The sequence below is a fragment of the Pyxicephalus adspersus genome, chromosome 4 (assembly GCF_032062135.1).
Source record: "Pyxicephalus adspersus chromosome 4, UCB_Pads_2.0, whole genome shotgun sequence".
NCBI lineage: Eukaryota > Metazoa > Chordata > Amphibia > Anura > Pyxicephalidae > Pyxicephalus > Pyxicephalus adspersus.
Window position 1 is genome coordinate 8,738,404 of NC_092861.1, and position 13,027 is coordinate 8,751,430.

Below are 13,027 nucleotides of genomic sequence, written 5' to 3' on the forward strand. Positions count from 1 at the left end.
GTGATACTTTATTTTTGTAAACATATGCTTCATCAAAAGTAAGGGGTCCGGAACATACTGCCATTCATGAGTTTACTTCCCCAGAGGGGTGGTAGGAGCAAGCAATCAGTAGCAAACATTGCAATTTGGAGCTAACTGTGGCTAGGCCTAGCTGCTGCTTTCCTGAAAAAAGTGTGTGCAATCGTTCTGTTAGTTAATTTTCCTTATTAGTAATAGTGCTACTGTTGTCTCCTGCTTGTCTACCATGGGTGGTGGAGCTGTAGCAGCCAGCAGAAAAATAATTTCTTATAGTGATGCATTTTTTCCTTCATTGGCATTGTGGACTTGTAGGGCAGATCCAAGAGGTTCACCACCAAGTAATGATTAGTGTTATTGATAGCAACGCACACAAAGGTCATTTTGTAAGCAACATGGGATTGTTCATGGGGGTCAAACTGCCTACTCCTGACAACCCAGATTTGTGTTAGGCAGCACAACTTTGTCTCATTGCTGCTATTCCCATCCATGCTCAGGTTCACAAAAAAGAAATGTTTCTAGCAAAGCCACTTCTATTTTTCTAGACCATTTTTTTTTACTTTCTTAATATGTGGGAACCCCTAAACTAACTTGCAGGTATTCTAGGAACCCCTTCTATAGTAACTACATACTCATCTTACAGTACATTAGTGTGGTGGTCAGTAGGAGGAATGCATTTTACATTGCTGGCCTTTGGAAAAGGGGCCTCCCTTTAGATAGCCAAGAAAATTAGTTATTAGTTTCAGTCAAACTGTCGTGGGAATCACAAACAGCCAATTGCCTAAGGGACCCCTAGCAACCTCTGCAGGAACCCTGGTTGAGGAACATTGTACTAGAATAACACCATCCTCCTCCTTTTCCTTTATCTGTGTTCCTTTATCCACCAAAGCTTCCTGTGTTTTTTTGTTTTTGTTTTGCATTATACAGCTGATGTTGGCAGACTATCCCCCTCATTCTTTCTAACTCTGTTGCCTCCAACTCTCTAAGCCCTAATGCGTCTGTTTAGCATGTAGGCAAAAGGGATAGAGTCAATAATGAATCAAGACTGATCATTTTTATTATCTTATGATAATAAAAGGATCTGTATCAAAACCATCAGTACAAAGGCACCTAACCCCTTTAAATATTAGGTTGTATAGATACAAGTATAAAAACCTTGCTAGTGCCGTATTTAGCTTCAAACAGAGGATTAGTCAGGGTAGTGGTGGTACTACCGGTAGGAGAGTTAGGTTTTTTTCTGAGTGTATATTGAATTATGTTGGTAATACGTAAAACATATTATCATATCTTTTATTGCACTCTTTCTCATAGTATTTTTTATAAATAAGGTGAAGCTAGGAGGAGACATGTCATTATGGACATTTTTGTATAACTGTCTGTCTTTAGTGTCCCTTACAGATATCTGAGACATCTTCTGGTTTTCATGTTTGTCATAGAGGAAATTAACAACAGAACTGACTTGTTGCCAAACATTACAGTGGGATTCCAGATTTTTGATACATGTAACAGAGAATATGAAGCTATTCAAAGTGTGCTGGACATATTATCTGGGTTTGAGTATCCAATTTTAAACTTTAATTGTCATAGGAAGGGTATGGTGGTGGGATTTATAGGTCACAGGACCACTTCCTCATCTTTGGCATCAGCAGCACTGACCGGAATATATCAATACCCACAGGTAAATAGAATTCAGTCCAACTGGAATTTGAACCTAATTTCAATTTATATTAGTTGGACAATAAAGGGAAGTAGGGTTTTGCTTATTTAGCGTAAAGTAACAGTTACACTTTAATCATCTAAAGCCAATCTGCCAGCAAGTGATAATGAGACTGTGACTTGGGTAAGAGGAGTATTTTTCTCCAGAGATCCTTTTGGTTTTAATCTCTTTTTACATTTTTTTTCATTACAGATCAGCTACGGTGCTATGGGTGAAAGCTTCAATAATAAGTTCCAGTTTCCATCATTTTATCGCACAGTTCCTGATGAGAGGGATCAGGTTCAAACCATCATACTCTTGCTGAAGCATTTTGGCTGGAACTGGGTCGGAATTGTGTTATCAGATGATGAGGACAGTCAGACAATCAATACAGAACTGAAAGGTCTACTGAGACAGAATGAAATCTGTGTTGAGTTTGTGGTCACTTTAACTAACCATTTAATTGGTATGGATAATAAATATGCCTACAGCCTTTCACGATCAACTTGCAATGTTGTAATACTGTATGGTATCAGAGAGGCTGCTGAACATTTCAAAGTAATCAGTGGCATTTTGTCTTTAAAAAAAATCTTTGTGTTAATTGGAGCTTTCCAGATATTTAATAACTGTCAGCCTTTTATTGCTCTTAATGGTTCTCTACTGGTGAATTTACACAGTGGAAAAATTCCAGGGCTAAAGGATTACCTTCTTGATATGAACCCAGAGAAATACCCTGACAACCCCATGCTACTCAATGTTTGGGAGGGAGAATTCTCTTGTGTGCCTGAATCCCTTGTGAATACCTCATATTTTGAAGCTTGTAAAGAGTCTTATAGTTTTCGTTCCATGGATCCCTCCTATTATGATGTTGAAAATTTCTGCTATACCTTCAGTGTGTACTCTGCAGTTTATGTGCTGGCATATGCCCTGCACAATACATTCCTATATAAAAAGGAGAAGATCACTGAGACTAGAATCCAACGTTGGGAGCTGTGGCAGGTACAAGGGAAATGTCTGTAAAGTTTTACAGGATGTGAAATATAATTAACCCAAAGTAAACGTCAACTTCAGGTCTATGAACACAGACCATAAACACATATAATACATACAACACTTGCATGTAAAAACACAACCTCTGCATCCTAAATCTGCACTTGATTCAAAAGGTGATGCACAAAAAAACATTAAAACAATATGTTCTAATCTACTTCAGTTGGAATAGCTATTTCTAATAATCCAAAGCAAGAATTTTCTCAATATTTGCTACCTAAAATGCAGTTCTACACTATTTCTCCTTCCTCATCTGCTTGGACCCTCCTATCCATCTTTGGAGCCTTCTGTTACTCCTCTTTTAATCCCATGACAAAGGGAATAGAGGCTTCTGTTCCAGTGCAAACTATATGCGCATCCCCATGGCTCACCAAAACTCTGTTCCTTAACACACATCATATTACTGAGACAAAGCAAAACATGTAATACTATGGCACTTCCATCTTACACGTCCAAGAAGACCTGGTCTGAGATCAGACAATCTAAGACAGTAGGTGGTTACAGTGAGATAGACTGAGGGACCTTGCTGAGGATATTGGGAAAGCAGTGCTCAGATTGATTTAGGGTTTTCCACAGATCCCCCTGCCTCCGAATCAATACTCCTCCTGCAATTTTGGTGACAATAATATGTTCAATAATATTTTCCATAAACAATAATTTTTTATAGTGCAATTAACTTAAAAATTTTGGAGCCAAAAAGGTCTATTCCCAACTATATTCTAGCTTTAATTTAAATAAAAAAAACTACTGGACAAATCCCATTGAATCTTAATGGGAAAATTTGCTTTTTTGTTTGCACCTAGTGGTTTTTTCGACAAGTATGCATTAAATATATATTGTATGTTAGAAGTAATGGGTGGAAAGAATAGGAGAATTGCAGTGTAAAAGAACCTAAATCTGTTAAACTTTTCAGATGAACAGGTATTTGAGGACAGCACTCTTTACAACCAAAGGAGGAGAGGAGATACAGATTAATGAAGGAAAAGTATCATCCAGATTTGATCTATTAAACATCATATTTACACCTAATAAACTCTTATCAATTATTAAAGTTGGATATTTTTATGGTCATGGGGGCCAAATGGTACTTCATCTTAATGACAGTTCAATTCAATGGAATCCAAAATTCCCTCAGGTATCTAAAAATTGAATTTTCTTATAAACACCCTTTTTTAAACTTAAAGTGCAAAAAAGAATGTTAAGCCTAATTTGGGTGGCATCATACATCATGTGAGCTTTAATGTTGCAGTGGATGACCAAACCACCCTTCCCCAGCCAAAACTGCTCTCCATTACCTCCTCCTTTGGACTAACACAGAACATAAAGGGCCCACTATCGGACATACATCGTCGGACATACAATAGAGCTGGTATTTTCAAAACTCTGCAACCTTACAACACCCTACTATCTCCCCATTTCCCCTTTTTGACCACAACCTTCTTTCCTTCAAGTCTTTAAACTTCTCTAATTGTCTCTTGTCCCCACTTTTCTCAGGCCAGGTCAGGGCCAGAGAGATATCCGTAACCTCAACCACAACCTCATCTCTAAAAACCTTACATCACTAATCCCCACACTTTACCACACTTTATCTTTGTGTCCCTATGAAGTGGCCCCTGCCAATCCCCCTGTCCTCCTAACCCCTGACTTTGGCATAACAATCACACTAAATATAAGACTGCTTGTGCACCAGAACGCAGGTGGAGGAAATCTGGCCCTAGCGCTGACTTCATAGACTACAACGCCAGACTACAAGACCTTAATACTGCACTCACTACTGCCAAGCAAAATTATTTCTCCAATGTGATATTTTCTCAAGCTTCCAATCCATGCAGCCTCTTCTTAACTATTGACTCCCTCCTAAACCCCTCACCTGCTCCCTGTACAACTACCTTCTCTGCTCAAGACATAGACAACTACTTTAATTATAAAATCCTGAAAATTACACATGATGTCTCTGCTCACTATACCGCACCTACCATATCCACCCCTTCCATCTGTAAATTATCACTGACCACCTTCAGCTCTGTTACATTACTTTATATCTCCTCTCCTCTCATATTATCTCCATCTATTACCTTTCCACCTGGCCCAAACCCCTATGATCTTCTCCATGCTTACTCCTCAACCCTGGCCCCCACACTAACCAAACTTTTCAACCTCTCCCTTTTTACTGGTCTCTTCAAGGCCTCTGCCTTCAAACATGCTATTGTTCTCCCTGTCTCTGAAAAAAACCCTCACTGGACCCCTCCCTACTTTCTAACTCCCTTTTCCCATTTGCCTGCAAACTTTTTGAGCGCCCTGTCTATAAAAGATGCACTGACTATCTGAACACTAACTATTTACCTGGTGCAATCTGGCTTCTATCCTACCCATTTCACAGCTCTTACTTATGTGGCCAATGACCTCCTCAGAGCTAAGTCACAAGGCATTTTTTCCCTTCACCTTCTCCTAAATCCCTTCTTTGCTTTTGACACCATTGATCACCTCCTTTTAATCTAAAACTTGAACTTCATTGGTATTAGTGACACTGCTCTCTCCTGGTTTGCTTCCTATCTGTCTGACCACTTCTTTCAAATTTCTTTCAATGGTAATTCCTCCTCTCCTACCTGTTGGTGTTCCCCAAGGGTCAGTCCTTAGTCTCTGTATACCTCCTCACTTGGCAAACGCATATCGTTCTTTAGTTTATAGTACCATCTGTATGCAGGTGATACTAGAATCTCTCCAACCCTGACTTGTCTCCCTCGGACTTTGATAAGGTTTCTTGCTGCCTGTCGGTCATCTCATGCATGGCTGAAAAGTTTTTGGAACTCAACCTGAAAACAGAACTTTTCCATGCCCCGCCCCCCCATCACATTCCAAATTTCCCCCCGACAAAATTCTAATTGCTAATAACTGCTATTCTAACCTCTCCTTAGGCACCTTATCTTGGCCTTAGATTCTGTCCTCTTTTTCACCTCTCATATTGAAAACATTTCCAGATCCTGTCACGGTCACCTGAGTTACATCTCCAAAATCTTCCTACCTGTCCCCAGAGACCACAAAACTCCTTGTACACGCTTCGATCATCTCTCGTCCGGACTACTGTAACATCTTCCTCTTTTGTAATCAATTATCCCGACTCCCTCTCTTACAATCTATTATGAATGTTGCAGCCAAACCTATTCAACCTTATCACCACTTCTCTTCTACTGCATCTTTTTGGAATTCTCTACACTGGCTTTCATTTCACCTCAGGATTAACTTCAAGCTCCTCTGCTGTGTTTTCAAGTTCCTCCAAAGTTCTTGTCCCATCTAACCTTCTGATTTCATAGAAAAATACACCCCTCTATTCCATCCTCTAATGACTTTCTTACTTACAATCTTGTCATATGCGTACTAAAATATAATACTATAACTTGAAAACTATTATTTGTCTTCAGACACCACAATTTCTGTGCTCTGAGAGTTGCTACCCCGGATACCAAAAGCTTCAACATGAAGGAGCACAACCCTGCTGTCACCACTGTGTGCCCTGCCCAGAGAATGAGATCACCAATAAAACGGGTTGGTATTACTATTACTATTGTCTTTCTTCCTCATGCTTGCATATGTATTTTTTTCTCTTAAAGCCAACCTATCACCAAAATTTTTACTTTATATGAAAGGGTAGATAACCCTTTTATATAAAGTAAAAATGATCTTTTTTCTACCACTGCAGCTGTAAAGATTGTATGGTAGCGGAGAGCCCCCTGGGATCCATACTTCACGTATTCCAGAAGGCTTCGGGTTGTTACTGCTTTTTGTTTTATGGAAAAAAATGTACTGATCTCACACATGCACTAAGATTGACACTCTTTGTTCCCATTTACAACAGGCCATGTAAAACTGTTGCCATAAGGGAGGAACCCGAGCTCCACAACTTAACCACAAAATTGTGGGGCTCTTTGGGTGGGTAACTGGAAGTGGAATCTTGAGCCCCCTAGTTAGCAAGGGCTGACCTATATATTACTTTCACCCCAGAGAATCAGTACAGGAGTACTCAGAATCCCTTAAATACTATTAGAAGGAGCTAATCCTAGACATAAACACAAAACACAGCTATCCATCCAACACTTGCATCCCCCACCTAAAAATTATGGGAACTCTGTCCAGTTTCTGAGTACGTGGTGTAAAAGAAATAATAAATTAATAATGATTTTCGTTTGACCATTTGGGAGATCTTATTAGAATGAGGAGGTGAATACCTGGGGACCCTCCTATTAAAGGGGGGTTCCAAATTAGACTTCCAGGCCAGAGACTACCACAAAGCTGGGATCAAGTTCTGAGGCTGAGACTCCCCTCCTCTATATATGAACCTTTTCACTGTTTGGGACTGGTGAGGAACTTGTATGATCTGTATGATCTGGAAGGGGATGCAGAGGACACACTGTTTGCTTTTCTCTTTTTTTTTGGAAATCTAGGCTATATACAGTATATAATATGGGCAGAAAAAAGTCAGATATGATGAATCAGCCTCAAATGCTCAACCCATTTCCTAACCAGCCTTCAAGTTTCATGCCTAGGAAATAGGTTTAGTTTTAATATCTAGTCCAAAAAAACAAGGTTTCCACCCTTTTAAAAAAAAATGTTGGTTGGTGGTTCCAGACTTTAATAAAAATAGATACATTTGCTGTATTGTTAAATTTGTACATGCAAATTGCTATATAAGGAAAAAAATATATATTCTCTCTCTGACTGTCATCTGCAGAAAAAAGGCATGTTTTTATTTTTGAGGGATGCTTTAAAATATATGAAAAGCTCTTGGCACTGGTTTGCCTATGTTCAGTTTAAGTATTTTTTCTCAGATTTGACCACAAGAAGGGTAAAAAACATAGCTGTACGTTTCAGATTTAATGGCTAATGGATTTGACAAGATTTATTCTAACAAGATTTTCCCAGGGAATGATTGGTTTTAAATAAAAAGAATACAACTTTCTTAACGGGTGAATTTTCACCTGCTGAACATTTGGGCAAAGATTTCTTTTTAAATTTGCCCTATTTAATAAATACGTTTCTTGCTGGACAAATTTAAAATCTAAATTCAGAAATCTGAAGCATAGGTGGGATTAACAAAGATCTTATAGTTCTATGTTGTGATTCAATAACGTCTCTATCAATTAAATGATACGAAAAATCATATGTATGATACAATATCAGATTTAAAACTATAACTTGTAGTCTTTTCTAATCATTTTTTGTGGTTTCTAAAATTATAACAATTTCTGTATATTATATTTTATGCCTCTTGAAACTGTGCCCTAACACAATAACTTTATTTTTTAATTTTTAGACATGGAAAGGTGTAATAAGTGTTCAGAAGATCACCGGCCCAACGAGAAAAGAGACACCTGTATACATAGAACGATTGAATTCCTGTCCTATGGAGATACTTTGGGAATGTGTCTTGTGTTTAAGGTTTTGTTATTGTGTTTTGGAGCTGTTATCATGTTTGGGATATTTGTGAAACACAAAGACACTCCAATAGTAAAAGCCAATAATCGGTCCCTCAGCTTCATCCTTCTCATCTCACTGATCCTGACATTTCTCTGTCCTCTGCTGTTCATCGGACATCCCACTAAGATTTCCTGTCTTCTCCGACAAGCTGTTTTTGAGACAACTTTTTCTGTTGCAGTTTCATCAGTACTGGCTAAAACATTTACCGTTGTTTTGGCTTTTAGAGTTACAAAACCTATCAGCAAACTAAACAAATGGATGAAAAAACAATTTTCAGTTTTCATCCTGATTAGTTGTTTTTTTATGCAGCTTGTGATCTGCGTTACCTGGTTGGTGATTTCCCCACCATTCCCAGGGTATAAAACTGAGGTAGAGGTGGGAAAGATAATATTACAGTGTAATGAAGGCTCTGTCACTGCTTTCTACATTGTGATTTGCTATATAGGATGCCTGGCTGTCTTCAGCTTTATTGTAGCATTTTTAGCCAGGAAACTTCCAGACACATTCAATGAAGCTCAGTACATTACATTTAGCATGCTGGTCTTCTGCAGTGTTTGGATCTCCTTCATCCCAGCCTACCTTAGCACCAAAGGGAAGAACACAGTGGCTGTGGAGGTGTTTGCCATCTTGTCCTCCAGTTCTGGACTCCTGGGCTGCATCTTCATTCCCAAATTTTATTTCATTCTAATGAAACCAGAGCTGAATGTGAGGCCAACTGTAACTCAAAGAAAAGCACTTAAGTAAATATAAAAAATGAATAATTTAAAATGTGGATATCATTTTTAGCAAATAAAAAATGCTTGGCCTGAGATCTTTGGTAAATATTTTGTAGGAAAAAAAAATAAAAATACAAAAATAACATAACTGACATAAATAGACATAAAGGGAAAAATAAGAAAACTTTCTTTCTTTAGCAATGTTTATACAGGCTTTGAGGTTCATTACTACTTTCTCATGCCAGTTTACCACTGCCTCAGAGGAGACACTACATGTAGCATCTAAGTGCGGCAGCCAAAGAGTAAATAAATGAGGGCCAATCACTGTGAAATCTGCAAATGCTGTCTCCTTAAGAACTAGCACTGAGTTGTGGGCACCCAAATGGCTGGTAAGGTGCAAGTCACTGGGAGAATAGCAGGACTGCTTGCTCCCCCTGCAGGTCTGAACTTGCCAATAGGCTTCATCTGGGGTTTTTTTTAGCATGAGCAAAACTGTAGGGAGAGTTAGGATTTAAAAATAAATACATAAAATAAGTCCTAATAGGCCAATATTTCTTTAATAAGAATAACATAAAAATCTTAATAATAAAGAACAAAGAATATATATTACATGTAAAATAAATAAAAACATTTATCTGATTTCACTTTGTTAACAGACAAAATATGAAAATACTGACTAATTCTTCCGCAACAATGGGGAAAAAATTGCCTGTGTAAAACAAACAAATTTCTGTGATTTCCCTTGCCTAACAGTCACTTTTGCACATGTTTTTAAGGATTTTTTTAAGGCAAGAATATATTCCCTGCTTTGCTAGGCTTTTGCAGCCACTTTTAAATACCTTTATAAGTGTGTATAAACACCAGAAAACACACCTTGAAATTACAGCCTGTCACAATTCTTAGCTATTGCCAGGTGTGCTGGAGCCTTAACACAGTAAAATACCAGAATATGCCCTTATCGGTAAGCAGAAAAGAAAAATGGATTCTAGCTACAGAATTGTAAGGATTCCAAGATTGGATGAAAGGAAACTATTACTACTATTTTTTCATCATAAATAAACAAAAAACATAAAAATTTGTAAAATTTTTGAATTAAAATGTATAAAAAGTTTGAATTAAATATCAGTTTTCTTGCCATTTACCAGATTTGATCCTACTCTGCTTTTTTCTGTTGCACTCACCTCTAATCTGTACTTGTAATACATTCAATATGCATGTATATAATATCATATTTCAGAATAAAATGTGATTTTATTAGCATTTAAAATTGTCTTTATGAATATTAAGAATCCTCTAGAACTAAGAGTAACGAACCAGGCAGTATAGTATGTGATATACTATGGATTTAGGTTTAAAGGAAGGAGTTGCATGGATCCACCCATCACCATAATATATGGTATAAATGTATTGTTTTATTATTAATCAAAACTGTATGTCTTGACAAAATAAAAAAAATCAGAACATCTTTGCAAATCTGTGTACATTTTCTTGTGTTATATATCTGCTACAATGTGTGTTATCAGCCCACAAAACAATGCTGCCGTTTTCCTAACCTCCCTTGACTCGGTAATACCGCTAGGGGGGGTTAATTCTGCAGAGCTTGCTTACACTATGTATTTTCCCTACTGGACAAGATAAAAGATAAACATGTGGTAAGTCGCTTGTACATAATTAACTGCAGCACTAGTAGCAAATTTAAAAAATTTGTATTATAAGACACATACAAGAATCTGGAAAATGGAAAGGTAAAAAAAAGAAAGGGTGAAGCGCGTAAAGGGATGAGGAAAATATGACTCTAACTCGACAGAACAGATTGATGAACGACTGGTTGGGATCAATTGTTGTACATTTTCCTTCTCCCTTCTCCATAGAACAGAATTGTTCTGTTTATACAGAGCTTGTTCATGCATCAGTCACTGTAAATGATTATGAAAGATTTCCAGCAACAATATCTGATAAGCATTGGACACCTGAACAGGTCTTTAGTGTCTGGGTCTTAGAAAATATAAAAGTTCACAATCCCATTTAGACTCATTTTTATATCGCTGATCTCGGGGACACTTTCCCATTGCTGGTTAAAGTCCCACTGTTTGGTGTTTAGCTAGACCACCATATCAATTAGTGTGGTGTAAACCCAGAAATATTTAGGTTACTTGAAGTTAATATTATACCCATTTTATTCTTTTTTTAAACTATGTATACTCATAGGATTTTGATCTCAGAGGTACCACATTCCTACTTTGAATAAACATAACTTGGTACAAAAAAACACTTCAATAATTTATCATTTCTTAAGTGAAACACGCAGAGGAACACTATTTAATTCAGCTTATTCAACATGGTTCATTATTTATGATTATGACATTGTGGCTATATTGGTTCTCCTTTTGGCATTTTTATGATTATTGAACTGTTTGTTCCTATAGGTGTTTAGTCTATTTTTATTTGTTTTATCTTTTTGTTTTAGTCTAAGTTGGTCTTAGTGTACTACACTGCCTTAAATGTTCTTGTATAGCTATTACTTCTATGAGTTCCCCCCAATCCATATCATGATTAAAGCGTTTTTAAAGCTACCTATGGTATTTTTAAAACCCTACCTTAGATCATGATTAAAACGTTTGAAGTCCCATTGGAGATACCTTCCCTAAAAACAAAATTTCTAGACTTAAGAGCAAATGTTATTCTCACTAAAAACCTGATTTCTTTAATTTTGCAGCAAAATATTACCCCTCATGTTATACCATAATGATAAATAAATGCAAAAGGCAATTTCTAAGTATATTTATTCCAGGAATTTAGGAACAACTTTCTTACTTATAAAACCTAAAGGTAGATATGTTATTAGATGCACAATTAGAATGTGTTGCATTTGTCTTGAATGATTTTGTTCTCAATGCTAATCAGTTTGCTCTTTTGACATATTTTATCTCCATAAAAAGAGAAACTGTCCAACATGGTTTTTAGGTGTTTACGGGTATTTTAGATAGATGAACCCAAACAAAACCACACCCCCCCACCCACTCACCCAAACAAAAATTGATTAGTTCTTATCATTACTTGATGCTCTCAAAATAACCTCACCTTATATTGTCCAGTCCCCAAAATCCAAACTAGATGAGTATCATTTTTTTTTTGATTGAATAAATTGCTTTATTAATCACATGCTTCTAAAACAATACAATCAGGGTTAATACATACATGGAATTGTGACGCAGCGCATAACACTACATTACAATCCCCCACAACACACTCGCAAATAAATACATGCATCCCTCCATACTGCGGTTTTGTGCCGCAAACCACCCGAACAGATTGTTCATCCACACTTTGAACCAGTCTGAAACCATCCCTAAGAGCTCTTCCAGGCCCGAAGCTTTATTGAGCTCTTACAAAACTAAATTTTTTTTTTTACATTTTTATTCAGAAGAATCGTCTTTAAGTTCTTGGCCTCCCAGAACTTATACTTTTCCTCATCATGATAAAAACGTTTTTTTTATAAAACAATGAAAAAACAAATACAATACATTTATATTTTTTACAAAAATGAAATAAACCAAATTACTTTCTTCTTTCAAAACGATATTTTTTTTACAAACATTATATACATGACAAAAAAAACTTACTCTTTCTCTTCACAAAAATTTGTTTTGAAAAACTCCCTTATCCTTTCTTTAGATGCCTTTTCCTGTACACAAAACATCAAAATCATAACCCAAACATAATCTTCTTCCGCTTTATATGAATGAAAAGCCCTATCTAACCATTCCGGTATTCCAAAAAACTTAGTCAAAATTCCCCTCTTTCTCCTAGTCACATCCTTAACATCATTTTGCCAATCCTGCATATAACCATAGCTCCATGAAGAGTATCTTTTTTTTAAAACTTCACCTAACCAATCAAGTTCCATTTTACTCGGTACCCCCCCTCCCATATTATCCTCCTTGCTTTTTCTTCCCCTTTCGGATCCCTTAATTCAATTTCCTTTACCCGAACTCCACAAACTAAAGACAACGCATTTTTTTCCAAAATGTCTCTTTCTTTTTGTATTCCTGGTCTTTGCTCTCCTTCCATTTTTTTT

General features: G+C 36.9%; 1 protein-coding gene across 1 annotated transcript; it reads left to right on the top strand.

Annotated features, from left to right (window-relative positions):
* Positions 1-1,438: 1,438 nt before the first annotated feature.
* Positions 1,439-12,811, top strand: LOC140329667 (vomeronasal type-2 receptor 26-like). The gene is made up of 7 exons (XM_072410059.1): positions 1,439-1,693; positions 1,925-2,710; positions 3,675-3,896; positions 6,181-6,304; positions 8,070-8,938; positions 9,668-9,681; positions 12,736-12,811. Exons 1-7 carry the CDS (start codon positions 1,439-1,441, stop codon positions 12,809-12,811), a joined length of 2,346 nt encoding a protein of 781 aa, XP_072266160.1.
* The last annotated feature ends 216 nt before the right edge of the window (positions 12,812-13,027 follow it).

Coding starts and splice junctions, on each gene's coding strand:
- LOC140329667 (XM_072410059.1), top strand. CDS start 1,439: ATGTTTGTCATAGAGGAAATTAACAACAGAACTGACTTGTTGCCAAAC. Junction 1,694..1,924: donor GAATATATCAATACCCACAG/GTAAATAGAATT, acceptor TTTTCATTACAG/ATCAGCTACGGTGCTATGGG. Junction 6,305..8,069: donor TGAGATCACCAATAAAACGG/GTTGGTATTACT, acceptor TTTAATTTTTAG/ACATGGAAAGGTGTAATAAG.